At 39.4% G+C, this 25,766-nt stretch overlaps 1 protein-coding gene and 1 long non-coding RNA gene across 3 annotated transcripts in view; both read left to right on the top strand.

Moving 5' to 3' along the window:
- The window catches only part of LOC119728900 (battenin-like), a 47,628-nt gene that overhangs the window by 16,405 nt on the left and 5,457 nt on the right, over nucleotides 1-25,766 (top strand). Inside the window, exons 4-5 of the mRNA XM_038201332.1 lie at nucleotides 6,691-6,807; nucleotides 15,362-15,472. Of these exons, the coding sequence (XP_038057260.1) occupies nucleotides 6,691-6,807; nucleotides 15,362-15,472 (228 nt within the window). The remainder of the gene's footprint in view (nucleotides 1-6,690; nucleotides 6,808-15,361; nucleotides 15,473-25,766) is intronic.
- On the top strand, nucleotides 19,235-24,150 carry LOC119728901. 2 transcript variants are annotated; one of them, XR_005271157.1, is made up of 2 exons: nucleotides 19,235-20,113; nucleotides 22,619-24,150. It is a non-coding gene; the product is annotated as an uncharacterized LOC119728901 (long non-coding RNA). The 2 variants fall into 2 exon arrangements; XR_005271156.1 differs by having other exon boundaries at nucleotides 19,235-20,109.

The raw sequence follows: 25,766 nt of genomic DNA on the forward strand, positions 1-25,766 counted from the left end.
GAAATAAACAGTTAAAATGCTCCAATTTTGTGACTTTTTTCCGGCGATATTTCCAGACTTTTTTGTGTTCATGTTCATGGGCCATATTTTAGCTTAACAGCTATAACGACGTAATCTCAACAGAAACTGCTGCCGTAGCGAAACAAATTACAACAATGTTTTCATATCTTTACCTGATGGAGGAAGCTGAAATCTTGTTTACACATTCCTTGTGTCCGGAATTACAAAGATGCTTGGTTTAGGAAAGGTAAATATGTCGGTGGGTGAAGTGTTTCAAAAGAAAATAAATCGTAGATCTACGCTTTCGTCGTAAACATCCTCAGTATATACTGCACTGCTGTACGATGTCGTTTCAAAACTTCCTTACGCGCGCGCACGCACGCATCCCTAGCAACTGTGTTGCGTACGCGCGCGTCAGTCTCACGCGATGGGGGTTGAGCGCATGTGCAGTGCTCAATTGTTAAAAGCTACCGCAGGACCGTTACTATATTTTGACCAATCATTGGCTTGCATGGGGCTTAACGGGGCTTGATCAATGCTGGTTCAGGGGCCATTTATTCGCTTGATCTTTGAAGCCGGTCCATTATCACCGTTAATGACCGGCCACGTGATCGAGTCTCGACCAATCAGAAACCATCAACTCTCCAAGGTATTTATTAATTGGCATTAATAATATGATACGGCCCTGTAATTGGCTGTTGTGAATGATCCTCGGATGCGATTTGGTCCCCCCCCCCTTATGATGCGCTGCAGGTGTGTACGTGTACATTAATGAACCAAGGATTTTTTTGTACACACCCGAAGTTGCACCAAAAATGTCTCTTTTTATCTTGTTCGGCTTGATTCTTTTTTCATTTTGCATGGATCCTCTGCTGCAATAAGGATAAATCTACAGTCATATAGGTGACTTTTTATTTGAACGATAATTGGAAACATCGGCAAAAAGCAAAAACCGCCGTCTGAGTCAGGGGCTTCGTTCCAGTGCTACTGGCCAATCTCCCCATGTCACGCCAATGATGTCATTGTGCAGTAATGCTGGAAATTTCAAGCTACACTTGTATGATGTGCGTCCCTGAACGAGTGAACGTCACAAGTGCAGTAGCCATTTGTGTTTTTTAACACTACTTTTCTTGTTATTATAATAATCAATTTCAACCACACATTAATTGAAACTAACCTATAGGAATCTGTTTCTACATGCACAAATTGAGAGTAATAACCCCCTTCAATTTCTGACTCTAGACAAAAAAGCGTTGTGTGTATATTTATTTTATTTTCTGGCCAAACTTGTCAAAGAATAAAAGGGAAAAGAAAACAGTTTCCACTTTTATCACTTCCAACCCAACAAAAGGAAAATCAATAGAAATATTCTTCCTAGCCTAGTAACAGAAAACAATCACAGTGATTTCAAACCCCAGCCCCAACTTTCCATTCCAGGCTCTAGAAATAGCATGGTGGACATTACATTTGTCCCACGAAAACAATAGAGCGAAAAAATACAAGAAAACAATGCCTGATTAATATTTGTGATTTGAAGTCTTTTAAAATGTCTTTCCGGACATTGTTTTACTTCCCTGTTCAAGAGGACAGGCAACCAGCTTATTATCTAGTCAGGCGCCTTTAGTCCGCATTTGCTTAATTTAATATAAGCCCGTGTGGAGCAAGGTACCTGACATTCAAAGGCACCCCAGTGCTGAGTGTCGCGGTGCGTGATTAGTCAAACTGCAACGTTGTTTGGGGATTTGACCAATGAGGACAGCGCATGCATGTCATACACGCACTTTCAGAAATTTTTCATGACCAGGTCATTTGGAATAGACATCATTTTTTTAGTGTTCCTGACTATTTCCAATAATCAAGAGAACCATCCTATATTGAAAGATCCTACGATGTCTGTCTGTCTGATGTCTGTGTGTCACGGAAGAGGCGGTCACACAATCGGAAGTGTGCGGTGACACATGATGTCTGATTTAAGATTCATGAGGAGTATGCTAGGCGCTGCACACATGATGTCTGATGAAAGATGCATCCAGTACATGTATACGCAGTGCTAAAATAGTATATGACCCCATTGGACCACCTTTGAAATCACAGTTTGGGACGTGAAAAAAAGATTTATTCTTTTTGCTTTGCCTTTTGGCAAATTTCTTTCTTTTAGACTTTCAATACTTAAAATATTACAACATTATCTCTTTGAAAACACTCTAAAACAAGTTCACACACGCTAGTACGCAAAACATAACGTTATGTATGATTATTTATGATGATTAAAAAAGGTCGCAAAACTGTACGTTGATCATACAATTATGAATAATGCATTTCAAAACATGACTATGTTACATTAGTTGAGAGCGCACTGTCAGCAGCGTTATGATGAATCATGGAGGTAGAATTAGTTTCGTTGATAAATTTGTCACGTTTTCTCTCAAAACAGTTGACTTCCCACTTCCGGTTTTCAAAAGCCGGTGCTCATTGCAAAGGTAGGCTCTCTGTAGCTGATGTGCTTCACGGGAATTCCGATATTTCGGGGGATTTATCAGAGACAGACAATAAACAAAATGTCTGTCTAGTCAGACAGTCAGATGATAGTGTAACGTCGGTGCCGGGCCACCGGCAGAGGGAGCCAGCACGGACCCAAGGTTCAACCGTAGCATCAGGACCCCTGCGCTTGGGCAGGGAGACCTGTTGCCAGACTGTGCCGACTCAGTAGTGTGACATTTTGTATAGCGTTCCTTTTTGTTGTGAGTTGTATAAAGAGAGAGCCTCCTGTAAAGAAAGTGGCAAGAATAAACGGCCTAGAGCCCCGAAACCCTGAAGAATAGTGTCTGTGGTTTCCTTCGTCTGACGTGTAAAAATGCAAGATCTGGTCGACGTTACAATAGTATCAAGTAACCCTGGCCGATTTACCCTAGATTTTGGTTATTTACGTACCTCAATCCTCATTTCTTTTTTCCACTGACAACTTTTTTTAAACCTGTAAACAATACAAACTTTACGACAGCACCCAGCTAGCGGGTGCCTCCTGCTAGTAGTTCTAAAATATAGGTAGTTTAATCATGTAGGTTGTTACCAAATTTTCAGCTCATTCTGCCCAACTTCGTTTAATATAGAAAAAGTATGTTTTTCACCAACCGTAAATTCACAACAATAATGGTCATATTCCCCCCCCCCATATTTAACTTAAAATCTGATTAATCTCATTCAACAATTAGGCTTTACCATTGTCAATCTTTCTTTCAATTAAAATCTTGATTTTGAGACATTTTATCAATAAATGATCAAATGCTTTATTCCCAGAATTTTTCTGTTGGTTAAATTACTCGTTTGAAATAATGCCTAGGAAATTGCCACATCAAATTAATTAACTGCTGCGTATACAGTTCACAATGAGAGATTAGCTGTGATGCATACAGTTTACTTCGGATCTTCGATATTGAAGTCTCATTGTAGAATTCTACTATTTGCAAACACTCATGCATGTGTGCGCATGCCTTTGTATACATGTGTAAAGATTCACTGCACAAAATTCCATTGCAAAGTTTGTACCAACACAGGATCCTGAGCTGTCATGAGCCGCCAATCAGCTGCTGAGGTGGCAAACTTTTTCATGAATATGCATTACCGGGTATGTAAGCTATGAGAATGAAGTTTCACTTCACAAAAGGACATTGCACTTTGTGACCTACAATCCTGGCCAAATCTCGCTGGGCCCCCGGCCCCCGGTCAATCTTGTCTCTCATTGCGCGGTCTGTGCTCCAGCTGGAGATAACAACATTGACACGGGGGAGTGGGGGACTGGGGGAGGGTGTGCTTGTCGTCACGTGTCCCAACCATTTTGGCCGGGATTGTAGAAAACTCTTGTATCTTTACTGTGTTGCTTTTGCCTAACTGAAAATCAATAATTTGGTGGCAGTACACTGTGAAGGTCTGTGTGTGTGTGGATGGGTAAAGGTTTTCTTGCACAAATGGCGTTACAAATCGGGTGGAAATTAGAAGATTCTGCACAGTATCAGCTCCTAATGTGGGAAACTTTTTCATGTCTGTATAGTACTTAAAAACACAGGATTGTAAACAGGATCCAGTGCTGTTTGCATACTGTGTCAGCCAATCAGCTTATAAGTTTTGACCAGTGACAACTTATGTTACATAAGACTTTCAGCCAATGGGGCAACTTCTTATTCTGCTGGCTGGTTTTAGTGGGTAAAGAAAGTGCAACTTAAGGCTCACTTTGTCACAGCCCAATGGGAGAAATTAACAATGGGAGAGATTTACTTTTAAATTGCCCACTTCCACCCCATCACCTTCATTCAAAGGGTTCTTGTGTGGGAGAATTTTTTTTTTTAGCTGTGCTGCTTTTTGCCAAAGGAATTAATGGGTCGTTTTTTACAAAACTAGTAAATGCTAGGAAGTTTAAGCAAAAAGTAAAAGCATTTACTTTGGAGTACAAGCATTAAGGAAAAGCAAATGCTTGATTTTGTATGAATAAAAGTTTTCCTTTCACTGTTCAGCATTTACTAGACAACAGGCAGCAAATGCTTCTTTCTGTTGGATTGTTTTCATGGACGAATGATTGCCAACAATAGGGTTTCTTTCGTGTGTACGAACTGCCACACACAGACACGGAGGGTTTACACGTGGTGTAAAAGTCCAAATCAAGGTAAAGCAAACAGTACATGTAGTAGTACATACATTTTGATCCTCAAATCCAGCAAAAATCATGACACTTTTCGGCAGTTCCAGAATGCAAAATGTATACTTTCATCGTTCATGAAAATTGTACAGGTGCACAGTGTCCTGTAGACGTCACAATTGCATAAAAATCACACACGTGTTAAAGCGGGTAAAATCATACCAACATTCAATATACAAAGAGTTTTGTTTATTAAAATATAAAAAAAATATTAGTTTGCAAAGATTGGTGACCTAATAAACTAAACAAATGATTTCATTTTGTTCAGTCCCTAGGGTGCCGTTGGATAAAATTTATCTTTAATCATTCTATGCCGCACTGAATTTTACGCTAACACTCATATCGTGAACAAAATGCACAATTATCGTTTCTTCTAGTAATAAAATAAATAATAAAAAAGTATTTAAATTGCGCATAAATGTTAGTCAAAATACAGTGTATGGTATTATATGTAGTTTATTAACGTTTTTTTGTTAATTTTGGGGCGATTAATATTAATAAATGCAGCAGTTTTTGCGCAGAAGTATTTGCTTTATATTTTCAAGGCTGCCCCAACCCAGCCTTGAAAAATGACTAGTAAATTCTTGAAATCTGAAGCATTTACTCCTTTTTATTCATACGAAATGAAGTAAACACTTCTAGTCTAGCAAAAGCTAACAAGTAAAAAGTAAATACTTTTAGCTTTCAGCAAATGCTTTCTTGTAAAAGCATTTGCTTCATTTTTATTCATACAAATGCAAGTAAATGCTTAAAAATAGGTAGTAAAAGCAAATGCTAGTTTTTATACATACGACCCAATTGGGTCGTATTAATAAAAACTAGCAAATGCTAGGAAGCTTAAGCAAAAAGTAAAAGCATTTACTTTGGAGTAAAAGCATTAAGGAAAAGCAAATGCTTGATTCCACATGAATACAAGTTTTCCTTTACTGTTCAGCAATTACTAGACAACAGGTAGCAAATGCTTTTTACTGTTGGATTGTTTTCACGGATGAATGGTTGTCAACAATAGGGTCTCTTTTGTGTGTACGAACTGCCACACACAGGTAGGGTTTACACGTAGGGTAATAGTCCAAATCAAGGTGATGCACACAGTACATGTAGTATAAGTCGTATTGCAGGCAGCTGTGGGAGTCAGTTGGCTTGTAGAACATGGAGGTTACCAACCATTCACCATCAATCCGAAGTTGAATGTCGAGGAAGTAGAGTGTGGTCTCTGAGGTGAATTGCAGGGCAGGATGATATTTGCAAACAAATTCAATGAAGTTGTTAATTTCCTCCCTTGTGGATGATGTTACACCAACTATGTCATCTATGTACCTCCTGTAGAGCAGTTATACACCCAGTGGACAATTCACTTGTGTATCTACCAACGTTGTATATTGTATCTCCTGCCAACTATGCGGTTTCCACTACATCGGCGAAACAAAGCGTCGAAATAAGTGCTGATTTTTCAATCTGATCCTATCTCAATTGTCATTTGTTAGGAATGTAATGGATTTGGGGTGAGGGAAGTTTTTCTGTCTAATGTTTTAATCTTTATTTATTTTGTTCATTTTATTATTTTATTTTTGCAACAATAGTCATTTGTCCTTTTGGAAGTAATGGTATAGTCCTGAAAAGATCTGTTAGATTAACTTCTTAGATGTTAAGTTTGCTGCTTTTTGTGGTTGTCTCTGCCCTCTACTTGGTAGTCTTTCTTCTCAAATGCAAGTTTCGGCCCGTGTTCTTATTGTAGCTGTCAAAATATCAGTCGCCGTGGAAAAAATGAAAAAGCGGTACTTCCTTACAATTGGCCATAACTCAATCAATATTTACCTGATTGGAAAGACGTTTACGTTGTTGGAAAACTAATGGATTATACTCTCTAAATATGTATAGATATTTGCTGTGTATTTTTTTAAAATTAAAGTTGAGGGCTTGTTTTTGTGTGTGTGAGACACCCTGTATATGTGTGACTCTGGAAATATTTAGTTTTTGTTTCTTTGCTGCTTGTTTTACAGTTGGCTGTTGTACAATTTAGCAGTTACACAATAAGAGTGGCAGCTGCCAAGGCAAGGCCAAAACATGATACCGCCTCATGTCCAGAGCTGTATGCATCATTACAACTCTGCTTTCAGGTAAGATTTAAATAGGAACTCAATATAACAAAATACCTTTGTACTACAAGATCCTGTCTACAATTGGGCTTTATTGTGTTGTCTTTGTATCATGTTATCTTACCCTATTTTAGGATGAAGCTGGTCAGATTTGGGCGATGCACTGCCAAAAATATATTTCTTATTTTGAGAAAAAAAAACTTAAAACAAGTTATTTTTTCTAGGGAGTGACACAAGAAAAAATTTCTAAAAGGCCAATTCTTGTTTTAAGAAACTTTTTATCTGTTTTTTTTCCTAATGTTCTTGATTTAAGATAAAAAAAAATTCTTAACTTTTGTCAAAATAAGAAAAAAAAATTCTAAACTTTTCTCAGTTATGTTTCTTATTTTAAGAAAAACTGCAAGAATTTTTTTCTTCTTGTTACAATTTCCTAGGGAGTGACACAAGAAAACCTCTTTCCTTTTCTTGAATCAAGAATATAACCCCTTGATATTGCAAAAAACAAATCTAGTTTATTTTCTTGTTTCTTTCTTAACTTTTGTCAAATTAAGAATTTTTTTTTTCTAAACTTTTCTCAGTATGTTTCTTATTTTAAGAAAAACTTTCTTGTTACCATTTTCTAGGATTAGGAATGACACAAGAAAGCCTTTTTCCTTTTCTTGAATCAAGACAATTAACTCCTAGTTGGAATTGTAATCTTGGTTTTTTTTTTCTTGTTTCTGCTGAGGTTTTCTCGGATTCCATAAGAAAAGACATCATAAATCTTAGTACAAATTAATGAGAATTGTTTTCCTTCTACAAGAAAACAATTTAGCAAGCTAACTTCAAGGCAATGGTATGCATTCATCCATAACAGCAATGGATGCCATGAAGACATTGTGTTCATATTTAACAAATAAAATCCTTTGTTTCAGGCTTACCTTTTTTTAATCACCCTGTATAGTTTGCTCATTTCAATAATAGTATTTTCACCCAACAACTTTATTTAAAAATTTTGTCACTGTCATAACTATTTTTATTGGTGTTTGAACTTCAAACCTTACTTTAATTTGAGCATAATCTCCAAACTTAGATTTACTTCTCAGGCAGAGCCTAATCTCCAAACTCAGATTAACTTCTAACAATTCTAAAAATCAATTTTCATATCAGTGACTTCCACTTTATGTGTTACTTTCTATAAAAGAAAAGGAATTGCTATCTCACTCACGCTGCGTGGGTTATGTGTGCAATGTTCAATACATGTATTACACGTGTATTTACATGCACATAACTTTGCAACTACCGATCTGAAACTTACACAACTTTCAATCTTTTCAGTCCTTAAACATCTTCAACAATAAAGTTCATACAAATAGCCATCCTAAATCTATGTTAATTAAGTTGAAACATGAAATAAAACTAACATTTGAACATACCTGTGGCAGAAAAAAAATGATGGAAATGATAAGTGAATGTTCAGGCCTAACAGCTGAAACAATACACTTTTAAATTTCAGTTGGCCACTCCCCCAACAGCGCCCTCTGGTGTTATGGCCAAAGTCATACAATTTTAATTTCATTCAAGGAAAGTTTTCTTAAAATGAGAAATAATTTTTTTTTGTATTACAATGCATCAACAAAGAACACTTGGCAAGAATAATTTTCTTGAAGTGTAGCATTTTTTTGGATACAAGAATTGTTTTTATTAAAATAGGAAATATTTTCTTAAAATAGGAAAATAGATGGCAAATATGAGAAAAACACAGTTCGCAGTTCTTGAACAAATTTCTCATATAAGAAATGGTCTTAAAATTAGAAAATTTTCTTGTAATGAGAATAATATTGAGAAAAAAATCTTATAAGAAGATATAATTTCTTCAAGTATATTTTATTAAATATTTTAAGAAGGATTTTCTTGCCCGTTTTCTTTTTTCTTACAAATTATCTTAAATCTAGAATAGTTTTCTAATTTCAAGAAAAGTGTTCCTAAGTAAGAAATAATTTTTGGCAGTGTGCTTTTCATGTTAAAAGATGTGCAACATCAATATATTACTTACAGGGGATGAGAAAAGCACAAAGACAAAGATAACTAGAGGTTGTAGGAACAACTACACGGTGTTGGGCCATGGATTACCGCAAACTTTGCCACACACATCAACTCAAAATATGCATGTTTAAATCCATGTTTGACTTTTCAACATGCCGCCAGAGGGCACTCTAACATTTGATGACGTCACCTGTAAAATTGTTGTACAGTACTGCCTAGGCAGACACTCGAATCATTGAAAGCAAGTTCGCATCTTCTGCCAATTTCAATTAATAAGGCACTTCCGGTTTTGACCGAAAGGAAGGGTCACATGATTTTGCACTTAAAACCAAAAATGAAGACCCTGCAATATTTTATTGATATAAGATTTGAGGCTTTGCATGGTGGGGTATCGGTATCGTTTCGGTTTGCGGTAACACCATGTGGTAATAACTACTGCTTAGAAGATATTAGTTCTGAAAAGAACTTGTCCTGCTTATTATCAACTTTGCTAAGTAGTTTTTTGTCCTGCTGTAAGTTCTAAACGAACTTGTCTTTGGTCTCAACGATTTCGACTAGCCTGCTCTAGTCATCGTCAGGAGACCGACTATTTTATTTGATTGCCATAAAAAACAAAATAATAAAATACTGAATATTTTATTGATTGCCATAAAAAACAAAATCAAATCTGTAGCAGTTGATTTCATATTGATTTTCAAAGATTAAATATGGAAATATTTATTTGCTTGTAATATGACACTTGATGACGTCATTGTGACATCATCGCCAGAAACCTCCAGAGCTATATTTACTCTGCTATATATAGCCACATCTTGATTATATCTCTCAAGGTTGATTTTTTAGCAATTGTTTAAGGTTTAAAGGCCTTTTTTTTATAACTTCCGGTCTGATGACGTCATCCATTTTTTTTCGCGCACAGGTCTTTTCTGCATTAAGTTCATCATGTATGTTAGGTTTGAAGCGATCACCGCAAATTTCGTCACATACATCAAATGATAATGCGTTTTCAACGTTTTTTAAATTGCCGCTAGAGGGCGCTCTAACATTTGATGACATCAAGTGTAATATGTTTGTACAGTACTGCCTTGGCAGACACTCGAATCGTTGAAAGCAAGTTCGCATCTTCTGCCAATTTCAAATAATAAGGCACTTCCGGTTTCGACCGGAAGGAAGGGTCACGTGATTTTGCACTAAATACCAAAACTGAAGACCCTGCAATATTGTATCGATTGCCATAAAGAACAAAATCAAATCTGTAGCAGTTGATTTTACATTGCTTTTCAAAGATTAAATCTAGAAATCTTTGATTGCTTGTAATATGATACTTGATGACGTCATTGTGACGTCATTACCAGAAACCTCAAGAGCTATAGTTACTGTGCTGTATACAGCCAAATCTTGATTATATCTATCACGGTATATTTTCTAGCAATTTTTTAAGGTTTAAAGGTCTTTTTATTGTAACTTCCGGTTTGATGACGTAATCAATTTTTTTTTTCGCGCACAGGTGTTGTCTGCATTATGGTCATCATGAACATTAATTTTGAAGCGCCACAGACATCAAGTGAAAATGCGTTTTTGATGTTTTTTAACCTGCCGCTAGAGGGCGCTCCAACACTTCATGGCATCACCCATTATTTTTTTTGAATGGTCAATTCAGGCAGACACTTAAATCGTTAAAAGCAAGTTCATATCTTTTTCCACTTTCAAATTATTAGGCACTTCCAGTTTCGACCGGAAGGAAGGGTCACATGATTTTACGCGCACAGGATAAAATGAAGATCATGTATTACCATGTCGATTCCCGCAAATTTCAGGTTCCGGTCTCTCACGGTTGATTTTATATGGAATTTCAAAGATTAAATTTATTAAACTTTCGAGTGACGTCACGTGACCCATGATGACGTCATGATGACGTAATTACAAAAAAGACCATCTGCGGTGGATTGGGCATTCATGTATTGACAAATGAAGTTCATATATGTTTCCATTTCTCCAAACAGTTCCGGAAACGAATTCCTGAGAATATGCTGAGAAGAATACAAACACTAAAATCTTACAAAAACAATAGGTATTGGGCTCAAGGCCCAACACCTAACTAGAACTATGTCTGTTCAATGAACAGAATATAGGGTTTTTCCGTATTATGTTTTTATGAGTTGATGTTTTGTTTTGTCCTTATGCAGTCAGGTAAATTATATGCAAGAACATAGTTCCATGGCTATAAGTTCCACATATAGGGCTTTAAAATATGCACCTTTAAGATGATGTCTCATGCCCCATAATGCCGTCATAATGACGCCACCCCATTTTTTTCCCCCTGCAACATGCCTGTCTACATGTCCATACCAAGTTCCAACCCAATCAGACCTACGTTTCTTTAGATATAATCTTAAATTATACACCTTTAAGATGACGTCCATGACCTATGATGACGTCGTCATGATGTCACTTGTCTGGGACCACCTTAACCTTAGGGGCTTTTGTCTGTGCCTAGTTGAAAGTCAATCTGACTGCATTTCATGTTATATTGAGCTAGCACCAAAAATGTAAAATGTTTAAAAATTAATACAAGATCAGATGATGACTTCATCATGACATCACCTTGGATTTTTGCACTATATACCTACCCACCAAGTTTCAAGACGATCGGACATTCCCTTATGTGTGTTTTAAAACTCACAATTTTGATGACGTCATCATGACGTCACACATTTGTCACAGTTTTGTGACAAATGTGTGACTTTTAACCGTGAGATATGGCTAAAAGGTCCCAAAATGACAATATTCTTATCAAATCGAATGATGACATCATCATGACGTCACCTCATTTTTTATCTTTAACACATCCCGGTCTATATACCCACATACCAAGTTTCAACCCAATCGCACTTACTGTTCTGTAAATATAGGCCTTCAAAATATGCACGTTTGTAATGACGTCACGTGACCATTGATGACGTAATCATGACGTCACTCTTCGGGACACAACTTTTTGCCAAAAGAACAATGCATATTTCAAGGTGCTGCGGCGCATATATTGCAGCCACTGCAAGAAACACCGGGGCAAACCCTTCTCTAAGCAATGTATTACTGGGTTCTTTACACAACACACGGGACCTAAGGCTTTACGTCCCATCCGAAGGACGAATCAATAATGGTAAAGTGCCTTGTTCAAGAGCACAAGCATGCATGGTCCAACGGTCAGGATTCGAACCCATGTACCACAGCACACGAATCGAACACTGTAACCATATTGGACCACAGCACCCCACATAGGTAGGCCTAACCCCCCCCCCCCAAAAAAAAAAGCAACCGAAGTTTCCAATACTGCCTTGAAAGCATTTCAGACAGCCAAAACCTGTCCAGCTGAAGCTACTTTGTTATAGTACACCCAAATGCGGAAAGCTCACTTTGCATCATGACTGATGCGTCCAGTGTTGTAATTGGAGGAGCATTCCACCAGTGTATTCATAAGGTTTTGATGCCCATTGCCTCCTTTTAAAACGTTTACAGCCGGCAGAAACTAAATACGGTAGATTTGGTCCCGAGTTGTTAGCGTTATATTTGTCTGTTCGTCATTGTAGACATATGTTAGAATTTCGAGATGTTTGCATCTTAACCGATCATTAACCCCTCACATATGCTTTTACAGCGAAGCCTGATCGTTATTCACCTGGGGAGATCCGTCACTTAGATTATATGTCACAGTTCAGCACAGATATACTACGCTATGTGAAAGGCAGTGAAAATGCTGCAGCAGATGCATTTTCCAGACTCCATATTGATATTATGGCTCCCGCAATCACATCAGTTACTACAGTGGATTTTGACGCAATTGCTTGTAAACAGAAGACCGATGAAGACCTAGTAAAGCTACATACATCGTTGAATCTTCAATTTCAAGAAATGCCACTTTTCACCACCCACGGTAGTATTACATGTGACATATCCACTGGTCAGTCACGTCCATACACACCTCCTGAATTTTGGCATAATTCTATTCATGGTACATCTCACCCAGGAATAAGAGCTACTCAACGTTCAATCACACAAAGATTCATATGGCCATCCAATTAACAAAGATATTTGATCATCAACCAGAAAGTGCATAAAGTGTCAACATGTTAAGGTACAGCGTCACTCTGTGACACCTCTCTATCTCTTGTAGCAACACTGAATCAATTGTCAAGGTCCATGTCTGACAGCCACGGTGTCGTGATCAGGTCACAGCTGGCCAGACGAACGATAGATGCAACCGTCCAGTTTTCTGTTTGGGCACTCGTTGACAATGTGCCTTGCGCTCTGATCAGTAGTCCCCCCCCCCCCAAGTCACACTCAGGCGTTCGCTTCATATGCCACTTGTGTAGCATGTGGCTTGTACGCCCGTGGTTATTCTGGGAAGGTTACAGCCAGCTAGTACTTCAGAAGGTGACCGGAGTTCTTTGAGGGCATAATTATCAGCAGCAGCTTTGATGCTCTCTTTAACCATGTCCACATTAACCCTTACTCTCTGAGGGTAGTTTACTGCATGTCAGTTGGTTATGCCAATGCCCTCCAGCTGCAGTTTATTGGCAGATAGTTTGTCTTAACAGTGAAGGCTCCAATTGGCAGGAGTTGGAGGCCCTGGAGGGTGCCTGATACTGACCAGCTGGGGGCACTCACTTTGTTATCAGAGGACTCTCATTGTTCTCTGTGGCATGTATTGGAGTGCCTGTCCAGTTACCCTTGAAATGACATGGCAGATATTGGAGGGCCATGCAAAAAACATAGGAGATTTTCTTGAGGCACATATTGGCATGCGTTGGAGGGTCTAGTAGGGTAAGGGTTAATATAGTTTGTCCATTACCACCATCTCATGGATTTACCTACATGCTTACATGTGTGGATCAAATTACTCGATGGCAACAAGCAGTACCTATTACTACTGATATTACTGCTGAAACAGTCAGGCCCACAGACAAAAACAGAGGCCTAGAATTTTCACTTCAGGGAAGCAGACGTTGTGCGTAGTTCACCACGAATCTGCCTCTTTGCACGTTACATGTACCGTCCACCTGTGAGTGGCAAGAAGTTTGCGTAATCCATTGGCCAATAAATTATTCAAATATGCTCCATTGAGTAACTGGAAACTTCCAAGCCAAATGCTAAATGGGCCGTGACGCTCAGCGAGTTGAGGGAGGTTACTCAGGACCGTGTAAGATTTTAACTGAGGTCCTTCCATACTTTACACACAAGTAACAATCAATACATTTAGTCGCACTCTGCATAATCGTATAATGGCCCGCTCAACGTTGATTGGGTGAATATGTGATTTTCACCTTTTTTTTTTATGATTGACATCTTTAAAATTACAATTTCGAGTGCATCGGGCCCAAATCCAAAGCCTGTTTGTTTGGGTTTTTTTCAGTTGTGTAATTTGAACTCCAAGGAAGTAATTAATATAATGGGAGGGGCTATGGAGCGCTATTATAAGCTTACGTTGTTGGCTTTACCACCATGTAATGTAACTCAAATTCACTTTTTTTGTGTGACACTTAGACCTACTTGATGCAAATGCTCAGTCCCATGGGACCCTTGCGCTCCCCTGTTGTAGACAACCTTTTGTGACATAATATCCTTTTTTTGTGGAGTTGGTCAAATATGATCAGTGGTATCATCAGACTGGGTTTTATTTTTGACTTTATGGAATCAGTAAGCACTTTAAAGGCAAATTCATTAGTACTATGACCCAAAAGTTTTTCCTCGAAGTATTCAAGAAAAAAAATGGTAGACTTTTCTTGTTACATTAATACTGCAATACCAACTAATGTTCATGGTAATTACAAGAATTTTATGAGTTAGAAATTGAGAATGATCTGTATTGATTTTCCTTTACAAAATATTGAACGAATGATCCTGTATGCCTTTAAGCCCACCTAACTTGAATGCCACACAACAAGAATTTAAAACTCCATTTTTTTTTATTTAAAGGGAATATACAACATTTGCAAACATCGAAAAATAAAACTACCAAGTTTTTGCGAAATACCTTAACAGGATGTTGGTAAATGACAGTCTAAAGCATCCTGTAAAATTATGGCACCTGGTATACTGTCATTTTCAAGAAAAGTGGTATTTTTGTATCAATTTCCAACGCTGATCGGCCGATCAGCGTTGGAAACAACTGGCTTTTTTTCAAATACTGGCCCCAATTGACCATTGCACTTGTTTGCAATCGATTACAAACCTATGAACGGGTACGAGCAAGCTAGACTGGTTCCCTGACCTTACAATTCCCCAATGTATGTAAACTGCTCTGTTTCTTCTTATATGGAGTCAGGGAACCAGACTACAGGAAAATGATCGTTTTTCTTGGTTTTTATAGCATTTTCGAACCCAAAATCTCCAAAAAGTCAGTGTAACTATATTTGCTTTATATTTCCAACCCCCCAATTCCATCCATTTCTGAAAATTACAGCAAAAGCAAATGATGTATATTCCCTTTAAGTAATGTTTTTGAAATAATACACTTGAAGTTATTACTGAATACGACTTTTGTTTATCACAGGCTGGTGTCTTTGCTTCACAATCTTCACTTCCTATTTTGAAGATCAGACGAGTAGGTCTGCTGACCGCTGTGCTAACAATTAACATGCTACTATGGCTCATAAATGAAGGGGTAAGTCAATAGCCGTTACAGATTTGTGTCATAAGAAATGCAATGAAGTGACTAGCAAATTGCCATATGGGCTTAGTCTTGGTAATGGACCAACTTGGAAAAGTTGTTGTTTTAATATGTACACAATATGCAAGTAGAAAAAGTGAGGATTACCTCTGTTTTTCCTTATTCCCTTATTGGCTGTTTCAGCATAGTTGTTGGAAAAGCCTTTGTTTTTCTGGCCCCCGACTTTGGCACTTTTTAAAATCCGATGTACCTCTAACTTGGCACACTGGTAAACCACCATCTAAAGGCATGCCACGAATCATGTGGTTGCCCTAGCGTATCTTCTGGTTCTTTTCAGAACCACACATACTCACAAAAGAGACTACCAGTAGGTGTAAGGGGAGGGTACCAGACTTTACCATAGGTGTGGGTAGTGGTACAAGACCAATATTTTGAAATATAGACCCTTTTTTGGACCCGCAATGGAGGACACCAGGCCAAAACATCACTCTCCCATCAGACAAAACCCTCAGGAGAGGGGTACGGCGCCAATCCCCAAATATCTCTCGTATTGAAGATCTCTCTCACTGGCCGATGTGTCTAATTGCTTATAAATCCAAAAGTCTGACCTCTTAAAAAAAATTAAAAAAAAAAATTGATATAAGGCCAAAAAAAAAAATAAGTCGGTCTCTGGTCAGCGCGCGCGTCGATTTTAATCATGCGCGTCGATCTTTTTTTTTCCCAAAATGTTCCGCGGTAGCTCCAACAGCGCCCTCTATTTCCGCACCTCCTCAATTTTTTTTTTTACCAAAGAGCACCAAGGAATGGGAAATTGCACCAAGGCAAATGATCGAAAGCACCAAGGCAAATTATGGAGGACACCAATGTACATGAGGACACCAAAAAAGCAAAATAGTACCCACCTTGTCTGTACAATCCAAGCTTGAAGAAAAAAAAAAAAAAAAAAAAAAAAAAAAGCCGCGTGGCCGCGTCAATTCCGGAACTTTGGTCTGACCAGAGACCGAATATTTTTTTTTTTTTGGCCTAAATGATGAATACGTTCAAGCCAATCGTTAAAGGGTTTTCTAGATGGAATAAAGCCACGCTGCGTGATTACGTCCAGCGATATAAAATACCGTACAATCGAAATGCTTATCTTTCTCGAAAAGTCTACATCGACGGGGTAAAAAACTACGAAGCTCAATTTAAAAACTTGAGGAAAAAGACACTACATGAGCTCAAACAGATTGTAGACGATTACGATCTAGAATTTACACCGACGGGTTATAATGGTCGATTTTTGAAAAAAGATTTACTCTCAGCGATTCAAAATTCTAGGCAACCTGAATATTTTCAAGAGGCTAAGTTTAGAGCGACGAGGAGATTCAGAAACAACTTTAGAAACTGTGAACTGATTCCTAGACTTTTTAACGACGATTTAGTCAGATTTTTTGATACGCACAAAGATCAAATTGTAAATAAAATTTGTCGGAATTGAGAGAGTTAAGAGGTTTAAAAGTAGAACTTGTGATCAAAATAAGATACGAAAAAACCAAACCGGATGGTACGATCGAAACGATTGAAGCTATTCATTTTAACGATCAGAGAGTCGTTTTAAATCAAAGTCAAATAAAACAGGTTTTAAAAGAAGACATCGACCAGCTATTTAGAAAGGATGAAAGGTATACGAATCAAGGATCGGGTTGGGTTTTAAAAAAGATAATGGCGTTGTACATCAACATCAACAGGTTTAATCCCGTGAGGGGTAGTTCTTACATAGACCTACCAAAATGTATCAAACAGAAAACGGCAATGATAAACATTAAAAACAAAGACGACGAGTGTTTGAGATGGTGTTTGAGAGCGGCTCTTGGCTTGTATACGGATAAAGTAAAAATAAATAAAAAACGATCCTAAATATAAAATTCATAAAGAAGAACCGGTTGTATAAACCAAAGACGACGGACTCAAATTTAAAGGCGTAGACTTTCCAACACCGATCGACCAGATACCAAAGATAGAAAGACAAAATAATTTAACGATAAACGTATACGGTTATGAGGGGGAAATATATCCATTTTATTTCGAAATCTCGTGAGAGATTCCGTGAGATCCCGCCACGCGGATGCGCAGTCATTACGCCACAGCGCGCGATAGCGGAAACCGCTGTCATTTTCTTCACGGAGTGAAATAATTATTTGTATCAAATACTTCACTTCGTTTTTTGTCCTTTCTTAATCTTCGACGGAAGAATTGTGATCCATGGTAACCATGGACAAAAATAAGGAAAAAACTGACGGCAAAAAGACGCCGAACAAGGCAGCGGTGTGCTCACCGACTGCTGCTTGTGCAACGGAATGCAGGTCAACTCGTACGCGAGCCAACTCGTACACGACCAACTCGTACGCGGGACAACTCGTACGCGGACCAACTCGTACGCGGACCAACTCGTACGCGGACCAACTCGTACGCGAGCCAACTCGTACGCGAGCCAACTCGTACGCGAGCCAACTCGTACGCGTGAGTATAGACAAGCAGCCGTAGCACAAGGGATTTTACTGAAACCGTAGGTTCGGGTGTGTTGGAAATTAGGGTCGGTCAGTTGTCCGGCACATTCTTTTTTCCTTAAGTCAAGGGGATTATTTTGTGTTACTGAGTAGTCCCAAATTCCCAATTAGTTCATCATTAGTTCATGGTTGGAAGTGCATGCCGCGGCATTGCACTACCCATCGATCGCAATTAAAATGGATCATGTTTTTTTTTTAATTTATCATTGAAACTTTTGAACCTGAACATAGTTGCATTAATGGAATTTAAAATTGTTGAAAATACATATGGCTACAATCACAGTCATTCAGTCATACAATCAGACCACTGTGATAAATCGTTAACTTTGGCGTGTGTTTTGGGGTATAAACTTCAAGTTGGCGATCGTCCGCGTACGAGTTGGTTTGCGTACGAGTTGGCCCGCGTACGAGTTGGCCCGCGTACGAGTTGTCCTGCGTACGAGTTGCCTGGCGTACGAGTTGCCTGGCGTACGAGTTGTCTCGCGTACGAGTTGACCAATCCGCGTACGAGTTGTCTCACGTACGAGTTGGTTCGCGTACGAGTTGTCCTGTTTCGGTGCAACGACACCGTGCAGCAGTACGGGCATGACCACGAGTACTGCAACAAGCACGCCTGCATGTACAACTGCACCGACCGTGACAAAGTCGCGCTCAAAACCGAAAGACAGTGCGAGTAACTCGGACTCTTCTCAGCCAAAAAAGGCCTCACAACATCCTCGGAAGACCAAGGATGATACTGGTATGTCAACCAGACTCACATGCCTTGAGGAATTACTGGCAAAACAAGCCACCGAGAGTCACAATTTCCAGGCGATGATCATGGGTGTCATGGCGAATTTTAACATGGCGGCCGGCGCTTACTCCGACATGTCTGAGTGCGGCGGTGACGATGATCATGCAAGTACTTATTCAGCCTTTGCGGCCGTGAATATTAACTCAAATGTCGATTTTTGGAACAGTCTGAGGACATGAACACATCACCAACTGGCCAAAATATGGTTTCCCCTGTGGACATGGTGGACACAGACTCGGAGCATAATGCTAGGCCGAGTAGTGCTACTGCTACCACCAGCAGTGCAGAAACGAGTATGAGCACTAGTGACAGTACTACACAGGGGTGTAAAAACTCAGCTTTAAAGCTGATTTCAGCTTTTTTTGTTTTGGATTTCAGCTTTTTCCCCCTCACTTGCTGTGTACAAAAGTATTGGAAATTTCCAAAGTTCAGCTTTTTTACACTTTTTTTTCAGCTGTTTTCAGCTATTTTGATCAGTGGTCACTCACACCCCTGACTACAAAAGCCAAAGGTTTTGCAGCGAAATTTACTGCTCCTTCTGTAGTGGATAACCCCATCAAAGAGGATGTAGCGAATAGTCTGAACTTCCTTATGAGGGAAAAGCTCGAGGAGAAAAGCCTCACCGACACAGCTGAAAAATATCAGTGTCCTAGTAACTGCGACGCTCTTACTGTACCAAAGGTTAATCCTCAAATATGGGACAACATATCAGCTAAAACCCGCTCCAGGCATTTGAAACTGCAGAGAGTGCAGAAGCCACTCATCAAAGGGATTACAGCCCTGGCTCAATCTTGTACTGGCACACTGACTGCCGAACAGGAGGATGGCTACGCATTGCTGGCATCAGCCAATGTTGAACTTAACAGTTTGCGAAAAGAGCTCATCCGACCTGACATGAACCAAAAATATGCTCACTTATGCAAGCCGTCCACAAAAGTGACCCAATTGCTATTTGGTGATGACTTGGGGAAACAGCTAGGTTAAAGAACTCCAAGAGGAGCAGAAAGCCACACTTGGCGTGATGCGCTTCACACGACAACAACGAGGGGGGGGGGGGGTTTCAACTCTACCATCCCTACAGCACTGAAAACAGACGCTTTCAGGCTGCAGGCTAGAAAACCAGTGGCAGTGCCACGTGCCAGTGCCCCCTTTTTTTAGGGGGAAACCGTCAAACCGTTGCACCGTCGTCCATTCGGACCTGCGGCTCACAATCAGCGAAGGACCCGGTCAGTCCCGAACCTCAAACATGTAAAGAAGACGTCCTAAGTGACATAAGACCTACTGCAATGGAGGTAGGTACGTATATTGTTGATGTACCCTAACGTGGCGCGGCCCCTAACGTGGCGCACTTTGATTTTTCGCCTGTAGCGCCTAGCTAGAGCAAAATTTTTAACTGAAATTTCACAGAGAGTGAAATTTCATCAAGTTCTAAACACTCCCGTTCATAAATCGCGAGTTTATTTACCCGTTACAAAGTTAAAAGAAAAAATCATTTTGGCGTGATTTTCCGATTTTATTTTCAAGTGCAAAGTGAACCCTTTGAAAATGCCCCGAAAAATAAGAAAATAATTTTCTGACAAACATCTGGCTGGGTTTGTAAGTAAAGATAATAATGATTTATCAGAATTTATCAAGTTTACAGAAATTCTTAAATGTTAATTTGGAATTTTCTGAGATTTATTCAAGTGCGCCACGTTAGGGAACACTCCGCCAATTTGTGCCCAATTTCCGGACGCGACCGTCTTTGCATGTCGGATTACATTTTATGAAACCGAAATTGTTCACAGAGGTTAAATAGCAAGCATTAATAAGGTAAAAGTACCAGTATTTCACTGCATGAATTTGAGGTTTATCAACAAAGAGGTTTGGCAACACTACACGAGGAAAGTTGGATAAGCTTCGAAGTGCGCCACGTTAGGGAACACGACTATACAGGCCAAAATTCTGAATGGATTAGGGGCCGTTTGGGGCTATATAGCAGTGAATGGGAAAAACTTACTTCAGACAAAGTTATCCTGCAAGCAATTAAAGGGTATCATTTGGAGTTTTTGGGAATTTATTATTTTCCTCAACAACTTTACACTCCACCTCCGTACAAACTAACATTGGAAGAACAATTCAGTGTTAATGAGGAAAATAGCAAGCTTATCAAGAAGGGTGTCATTGAACCCACTTGCTATGAAGATGGACAGTTTGTGTCCAATATTTTTACCCGCAAGAAAAAAGATGGCGGAGTGAGAATCATACTGGATCTCTCAAACCTCAACAAGACTATTGTGTATAGACACTTCAAAATGGATACATTTGATAACAGCAAAGAACCTCAGAACAAGAAACTGCTATATGGCCTCATTGGATCTCAAAGATGCGTACTATTCAATACCCATTTCTCTAGAATGCGGGAAATATCTAAAGTTCATGTGGGACAATAAGCTCTATCAATATAGGGTTCTGCCAAATGGATTGAGTTCTGGGCCACGTTTGTTCACCAAAATCATGAAACCCCCATTTGCTACACTGCGGGGCATGGGACATACTATTACCGGTTACATTGATGATACTTGAATTGTTGCACCATCATTGAGTGAGGCCGAGCGATCTGTGCAACTTACTGCCCAAATCCTGCAAAACTTATTTTAAGTTTTTAGGTTTTATTATTCATCCGGTCAAATCAATGTTCACGCCCTGTCAGGAGATTGAATATTAGGGATTTATTATTAATTCCAAAGAAATGACAGTACGCCTCCCTGACTCAAAGAAACAAGATATCAAGGCTCATGCCTGTCTGCTCTACAGGCCAAAAAGCTTACCATTCGGCATGTGGCCACACTTGTAGGCAAGGTGGTTGCCTCTTTTCCCGGGGTACAATATGGGCCGTTACATTACCGCACTTTGGAAAGGAAAAAAAAAACAGCCCTCGGAGAGAATTTTTGCCATTTTGATAGACAGATGTGTTTGTCAGGCACGGCTCATGAGGAGTTGCATTGGTGGCTTCAGAATGTTGACAGTTCATTTTCCACCATTTCCAGAGGTAAACCTGATTTAGAGTCTGATGGGTCTACCCATACTGGGGGACGTTGGAAGGCCAGTGAAAGTCTGAAATCAGAGGACGTTCACTTATAACTATCTTGAACTTCTTGCAGCATTTTTTGCTCTGAAATCTTTCTGTGGGAAAAAGCAAAACTTGCACGTGAGGTTGAACATTGATAACACAACAGCTGTTGCCTACATAGCACACATGGGCGGCTCCAAGTCTGACAGTTGCAATTTACTGGCAATACAGTTATGGAACTGGTGTATAGACAGGGGTATTTGGGTATCTGCTGCCCATTTACCTGGGGGTACAGAACACTATAGCAGATAGAAAATCTCGAGAGTTCCAGGATGAAAAAGAATGGATGCTAAATGGGGAGCTTTTTAATCAGTTGTGGGAACGGGAAAGACCAGAGATTGATCTCTTTGCTTCCCGCCTAAATTCACAGCTTTCGGGATTGATATCATGGAATTGATGGAAACCAGACCCAGAAGCAGAGGCAGTTGATGCATTTTCTGTAAGCTGGGAGTCCCTAAAGTTCTATGCGTTCCCTCCTTTCTGTCTAATAGGCAGATGCCTTAACAAAATTGCTGCGGATAACGCGGAAGGGTTCATGATAGTTCCCAAATGGCCTACCCAGCCCTGGTTTTCGCAACTGCTAAATATGCTGATTGAGCCGCCAGTGCTATTACCAAAGTCACACAATCTCCTCATACAGCCAGTGACTGCAACCCAATTAACCATAACCTCCACCTCCTTTGTTGCAGACTGTCCGGCGATCCTTCGAAGGCAGAGGAATTCAAGAGGCAGCTACCAACATCATCATGTCATCCTGGCGACAATCCACCCAGAAACAGTACAGTGGGTACATCAAACGCTGGATTGACTTTTGCAGTAAGAGGGCGACAAATCCTATGCACAACAAATTGCCGTCCACATTGTTACATATTTAACTGAACTTTTTAATGTTGGGCTTAGTTACAACTCGTTAAATGTTGCACGTAGTGCTCTTTCATCGTTCGTTGTTTTAGAGGGTTATTCTGCTGTTGGAAATCACCCCTTGATCAGCCGTTTTCTTAAAGGTGCATACACACAAAGGCCCCCTGCACCAAGATACAGTTCAATTTGGGATGTTCCAGTTGTATTTGACTATCTGCGCCGACTGTCTCCAGCCGGCACACTGTCCCTCAAAGACCTGACCCTCAAGTTGGCAATGCTGATTGCCTTGGTGACAGCACAGAGAACACAGACTCTGCACAAACTGCGTCTGGACATGATGCAGCTTAAACACGACGTGGTTATCTTCACCATTGCCGACCTGTTAAAGCAAAGTCGCCCTGGCAATACTGGACTGGTGGTCACCTTGAAAGCATATCCACCAGACAGGCGTTTGTGTGTTCACACCTACCTAAAACAGTATCTTGCTCGGACTGAACACCTACGACGCAAGGAACATACCACAGAGCAACAGCTTTTCATCAGTTTCAAACTCCCCCATGCTGCTGTTAGCAAGGACACCGTTGCTTGGTGGTTGAACACAGTGCTGCTCCAAGCAGGAGTCGATACATCACAATTCAAGGCGCACTCGACACGAGCAGCGGCAACGTCAGCTGCTCATAAATTGGGAGTGCCAATTTCAGACATTTTGAAAACTGCAGGGTGGGCGACAGAAACCACCTTTCAAAAGTACTATAACACTCCAAAAATGGCACACAGCCTGCTTTCCAGTTACGATCCAACTTAAGAGGAAAGTCATGCATTCGTGCTGGCTTGAATACAGTCATGAGTTTTATTAACAGTTGTTTTTGAACAAGTTTGTTGTTTTTCTAAAAATTTACAAAAGGGAGACCCCAATGGTGAGCTGTTGTGCTCACATTTTCAGATAATATGGAGTTTTCAGGTATTTGCCAAGTTTATTAACATAAGACACATACAGTGTACATGTATGTCAATTTGTCTTGCCTCTTGCCCAGGATAGGCAATAAATAATTGAGGAATGTGTACCAACATAGTGTTTCCCTGAACATGAAGGTTTGAGTGCAGTGAAATTAAAGAAGTAAAACAGCACTATAACACAGCTTTGGTTTCATTGCAGTTTTGTTTATTACATTTATGTGTACACATCAAGACCATTCATGTTAAACACCCTTTGTTTATCATTTATGTGGGCAAGATATTTGACCAGATGCTTTAAAGTCTCACGGAATCTCTCGCGAGATTTCGAAATAAAATGAAGGGATTAAATGAGAACTTACCCTTACTCCCACCCTTTTTCAATAAACAGGATCAGTTCTCTATATTTATACCTTACCATGGGATTCGGTTTTTATTTGATCTCATATCCTTATGCTTTTAATAATGACTGCGCATGCGCGTGGCGGGATCTCACGTAATCTCATATAACCAGGATTAAATTTCAAACGGGAAAGTTCTCATTTAATCCCTTCATTATACGTGTCTAAAAACTACAGCGAAGAGTCACGACCTATCGATCTGTTTTTGTTTTCTGAGGCAACAAGCATCACTACTGCTGGATAAATAATTTGTCGAGATTGGTTTACAACATTACAAAACATAAAAGTAAGAAACGTTTTTGTCGAAAGTGCCTGTGCCATCATAGAACGCAAGTTTAATTAGATAGACACATGACCGCGATTGTAATGGCATAAATTCACATCCGTCAAAGATTGTATTTCCTACCGCTAAGCGAAAATACGTAAAAAGAGAGTGGGTAGTCGACGAAAACGATCTGCCAATATTAGAATTTAAAAAGTACAGGTTTAAAAAAAAAACACCATTTGTAGTTTACGCCGACTTTGAATCGATATTAGAAAAAAACTCGGACGATAAAAAGGACAACACGCAAAAGACAAACATTCACAAAGCAAGCGGTTACACTCGTTGGTAGTAGTTAGATGCGACGGCACCAATGCGTATCAAGATACTTATAGAGGTAAAGATGCTGCATCAAAGTTTGTAAATAAAATGTTAAAAATACAAAGCGACATAAATTGTATATTTAAAAAAACCCAACCCATGAAATTTAACGAGCGAGCTAAAGAACATCATAATAAAACAAACGCGTGTTGGATTTACGAAACACCAATTTATCCCAATTACTCGAGCAACTGTCAGTGCCAAGAAACCCCCCCCCCAAAAAAAAAAACCAGAAAAACGAATCAGTACGAAAACAAAAATGGATTTATCGAGTCTAAATGTCTCGACTGTAAAAAGAGAATCAACAAATTTAGAAAGGTGAGAGATCACTGTCACGTCACGGGTAGATATAGAGGTGCCGCGCACGCCTACTGCAATCTAATAATTACAAGTTAAACCAGGTTTTACCCCCATACCGGCCGACTTTCACAATCTACAAAATTACGACGCTCACTTGATCATGCAGAGTATTTCAGAGTACGATGATGAAAAGGAAATACAAGTTATCGCTCAAAATTCGGAAAAGTATATTTCGTTTTCGATCGGAAATATGCGATTTTTAGACTCGTTTAATTTTGTGGCGTCTTCGTTGGATAGATTATCTAAAGCTTGTCCAAGAGAGTCGTTTAAACTACTCAGAGAACATTTTAATCGTCAAAACACCGACTCGTTGTTATTGGATACAAAGATTTTAAATGGTACACCACAACACAATTTACCGCGGAAAAAATATTATCTCTCAGGAAAACGTCAAACACTGGTTACTGTTTTGAAGTAGATTAAGAATACCCAGACGATCTTCACGATCTGCACACCGATTACCCGCTAGCGCCAGAAAATATCGTCATACCAAAAGAATGGATGTCTGATTATCCAAACGATTTATTGGATACCGAACCTAGTAGCAACGTGCAAAAATTAACGTGTACCCTTAATCCTAAACAAAAATATGTTTTGCACTACGTTACGTTGTAGTTG

The sequence above is a fragment of the Patiria miniata genome, unplaced genomic scaffold (assembly GCF_015706575.1).
Source record: "Patiria miniata isolate m_02_andy unplaced genomic scaffold, ASM1570657v1 HiC_scaffold_20, whole genome shotgun sequence".
Lineage (NCBI taxonomy): Eukaryota > Metazoa > Echinodermata > Asteroidea > Valvatida > Asterinidae > Patiria > Patiria miniata.